Source organism: Cynoglossus semilaevis, chromosome Z, assembly GCF_000523025.1.
Source record: "Cynoglossus semilaevis isolate Cse_v1.0 chromosome Z, Cse_v1.0, whole genome shotgun sequence".
Lineage (NCBI taxonomy): Eukaryota > Metazoa > Chordata > Actinopteri > Pleuronectiformes > Cynoglossidae > Cynoglossus > Cynoglossus semilaevis.
The window spans coordinates 7,355,066-7,359,390 of record NC_024328.1 but is presented as its reverse complement, the minus strand read 5'-3'; the positions used below and the strand labels follow the sequence as shown (position 1 = coordinate 7,359,390).

Genomic DNA, 4,325 nt, shown 5'->3' with positions numbered 1-4,325 from the left:
TGCTGAACCTGGAATGCTGCAAGGTGTGGAAAATCTCATTAGCACTAAATTAACACAGTACAAGAACACATATATCCATCTATATGTTCTCAAACTCTGGACCACCATGATGACCAACAAGAATTTCCCTGCTCGTTCCACGTTCAATTTAAAAGTGATCCCATGATTCCGTGCTGCCTGTGCTGACATGAGCAACAGACTTGCATTGCAGCAAAATACAAGTCAATAAATTAAACGACCAGACGTCTTATTTCATAATCTCACAAGTAGCTATACATTTTTTTTCTAAATGTTGTATTAATTGTCCAAGGTATGTTTCAGATGTATTCAATTGAAAATGTAAATGTGAAAATATGAATTTTTCCCGTGTACCACTAGAAAGCGCTCGCGTACCACCACTGGTACCCATACCACAGTTTGAGAACCACTGGTTTAAATGATTTAAGATAGTTTCTCTTAATCTATTTATAGTGTTTGAAATCTTCATTCTCCACTAGTTTGTAAATTAGTTTTATTTATTTGATTTATTTATATCATTTTTAATATATTTATACTAGTCCTTATACAGACTTTGGTGAAATTGATTTAGAGGTGACCATTTATGACTGGATTATTTTGGTAAAATAATTATAAAGTTGTGACAAAGATTTTCAGATTATGTGCTGGTCCACAGCTATGCAGTGTTAGACAGAAATACTGTATCTATTGTATTTAGACATGTCTATGCCAAGAATCATAAGGGCGCACAATCTCTCACTGGGTTTCCCCAAAAGCCTCAAGGCATCTGAGTTCACTGTTAGGGAAGAAATATGAAAAAACAGATCTTATTATGGCTTTTTCAATTTAAGGGGAAAAACGCAGATGTTTCGATAGCAGCACAGCCACTGGCTTCTTTCTGTCTGTGTGGAATCAATGCATGGCCTATTGCTGAGCCACATTTCTATTTCTGATGTCAGAAATAAAAACTCTGGCCTGTTGATTCTCTGACAGACATCCTTTGAATGGGAAATATATCTCCTTGTCTCAGCTGTCTGGATTTTCGGACCGTTGCATCATGGGCACAACATCGGGGAGACAGCCTATGAAAGGGCAGTTTTATAAAGAACAAGGTCAGAGAGATGTTAATTCTTGGCTTGGCTGCTAAATGGAAACTAAACAATCATATGTCTGTTTACACCAGGCTGATACCAAGGCGGACGCTGATGGAGGGCGGTGTTAAAGAGGAGGCCGTGCCAGGCAGGAGCCCTGGGGGACGAGTGAATGAAACAAATCCTGAGTGCTGCCCTCAGCCTGGATGTGCTCCCTCTAATTTTACCCCTGACTATGAAATGGAAAATTAATGCCAGGATCAAATCCGTCGCCTATAGAATTTTTCAGAGGAGCTGCTTCATTGGGCTTTAATGTCCATTAAGCAAGCTCAATTGCACTGTCACAAGCAATTGTCTTATCAGCCTAAAAGCAGCCATAAAATAGAACATCACAATATGTGCAGGCTATCAGCCAGGCTCTATGACTCTGTGGTAATTTTCAATTTAGATAAAAACTCCCACTGACTATAAATATTAGAGCAGCGCTGAATAGGAATGGGGAGAGAATGAGGGAATACAGTTTAACATCTGCACCTCCAGAAGGCAAAAAATAAGTTGTTGAATAGAAGATGTAAATGTTGACCCAAAGACACATTAGTGACACGCGCTGCGACTGCTAACAAAGATGACATAAATTGAAGTTTTTTTTTTAAATATGACAGCTGGTGGGAAGTTTAAAAGCTGTTGAGTCATTTGAAACGGACTGTTAAAAAAAAGCAGGTCATTTCAATGCCATCCATCCATCCATCCACTTATCCGTTACCGGGTCACGGGGGCAGCAGTCGCCACCCAAATCACACTGCACCGTACCAACCCAACCTAAACCTTCCTTCGGGTGGTGAGTCCACTGGAAGGTACCAACCTCCCTAACCGGGATTTGATCTTGCCCAGGAGGTGAACCCTGGGGTTCCACACCAATGACGGAGACATCGCCACCATTTCAATGCCTTCAGTCGTTAAACTTCTCTCCAATAAGCGTACCTGTTGTAAGGTGTGGAGAACGTTGCCATGACCACATCCCTGCCGTTGATGTGGATGACATTGGTCACCGCCTGCAGGATGTTGAAGTAGAAATGGGAGTCACCGGGGATGGAGCAGTTCAGTCTAGACTTAAGGAAAGACGTCCACTGTTTCTCCAGGACGCGCGGTGAACCACCTCGATCGTTCTTACAAACCCTGGCCACGCGAGGAAACACCACCTGTAATAACAGCATATTGAACATTTTCAGAAACACAAATTATCTTCTGCACACACCACAGCCACAGGAAACTGGTTTCTGGGAACCAGTTGTGTATTTTTACGTTAGTTGTTCTGGTGTAGCCTGTCCCTTAGATGAGCACAAAAACGGTGACATCAGGTGAGGCGTTTGAGTGAGACAGAATTTTCACCACTGAAACATATCAAGGTCAAATAACACCTATGACTACCACCAATAGAACCGTAAGCAGAACTAAAGAATCACCTTTCCACCAACCCATGTGTCCCTGAGCCAAACACTTCACCACATGTTGTCACAGAAAGCTGTATTCTCGGTGTGTGAAGGGGAATAAAAGGCTTGTCAGAAAATACCACACAGACTGAACTCCATTAATGGGACCGGGCGAGTGAACAGAATGCAGTGTGAAAATGTTTTAAATGGCAGGAAGTGTTGCTGTACCAGTTCGATTCATTTATTTTAGCAGGTGTGAAATCAGCCACAACCTGCATCTTCATTTCACACTGGAGCCTGCAGCTAATTGGATAATGACTGCGTGTCACGGCCTTACAGCATTATTTGTCATTAGCAGTAAAACATCAGTGAGTGAAGAATCTTATATTAATTATTGAAGCCACCACCTGACTTGAAGGGAAACAATTTAAAATGTATTATTTAAAACGGCTGCTTCTAATTCTGCTACATATTATCATCAACTTTTATTCACTGTGGGTTTTTTTATGATTAATCATAAAAGAAAACACAAAATCAATTATAACTGCCATCACATAACATTTAACAGTCTATGAAAAGAGACAGTTAGTCAAAACATTATTACTGTTGTAAAAGGTTGTAACTGATGCTTCATGAAAGTATGCAGGGCCAAAGATTGGGGCAAATGGGTCTGTTGTACCAGGTCCACTGTAGTGGGGGGGGGGGGGGGGGGGGGGGGGCTAACTATTGAAAAAGAGTTATCTGGGCACAGGGGGAAATGATAGTGAACTCCTTGTCATTGTGACACAGCTCACCACTGCACACAACCAAATGTGACCACTGTTTTTAACCCATCACCAAAGTGAACAGTGGGCAGCTTTAAGGGGAGCAGTGAGTGGGGACGGTGTCATGCTCAGAGCACCTCAGTGGTAACTTGGCAGCTGGTGGACTCAAACCTGAAGCCTTTCAGACCCAAGTCCACTTCCTTAACCACTAGGCCACCACTGCATCTCAGATTGTCTCATTCTGGGTCCAAGAAAGACGTGCCTGCCAGTACTTTTCCCCTCTGTTCATAGATGACACGCACACTGAACAAATAGCTATAGATGTGACACAGTTGATCTTTGTTAGAGACTAAATGTTTCCGTATAACTGAGTGACAATAGATTCAAGTTTGAGCATCAACCGTTAACCTCAGGGGGAGACGTTTGAAGTGAGTTTCCAGCGGTGCACACTGACAGAAAACTCTGTGTGATGGTCCAGTGCCTTAATCCAATGTTTCTATCACGTTATAGAAAATTAAAGACACAGGCGAGTAAATTGGTGTGTTTGATGTGTTGTTAAAGAGCCCACACCTGGCAACCCAAAATTTGGAGCCTCCAGCTTCAAACAGGAACTGGTGCCGTAATTACAACTGTTCTGTGAGCTTGTGTAGGCAGTATTGTAATTAGTTGTTGTCACACTATACTTAACAGCAATAAATCTAACCCTGACCTGAAACGACAACCCAGAATAAACAGTGTGAATGGGAGCTAACGTGCATTTAAACCAGCTTTACACACACCCACCCACAAAGAAGCACACACACACACACGTACATGGATACATTGCCAACCTCTACCTTCACCAGTGCTCACACACACATAATAATCCTCTCATATGGGCCTGTTCACTGTGAGTTACTGTAGAGTGATGACATTACTGCTAATGTCTTGCACTAAACAGGTGAGACTGTCAGGTTGAATATAGAAAAATGTCACTTTTACATTCTACAGTTCATTGTGTCTAATTTCCTGCCTGCAGCAGGTAACGGAACACGGGTCTGATC

At 42.2% G+C, this 4,325-nt stretch overlaps 1 protein-coding gene across 5 annotated transcripts in view; it reads right to left on the bottom strand.

The window, feature by feature from the left end:
• The window catches only part of sema6a (sema domain, transmembrane domain (TM), and cytoplasmic domain, (semaphorin) 6A), a 114,155-nt gene that overhangs the window by 37,635 nt on the left and 72,195 nt on the right, over positions 1–4,325 (bottom strand). For all 5 annotated transcript variants that reach the window (XM_008335977.3, XM_025053020.1, XM_025053018.1 and 2 more), the window contains exons 10-11: positions 2,070–2,287; positions 1–16 (exon numbers count right to left, since the gene is read on the bottom strand). The exon at positions 1–16 is cut by the window's left edge and continues 122 nt beyond it. In XM_008335977.3, coding sequence (XP_008334199.1) covers positions 1–16; positions 2,070–2,287 — 234 coding nt within the window. The remainder of the gene's footprint in view (positions 17–2,069; positions 2,288–4,325) is intronic.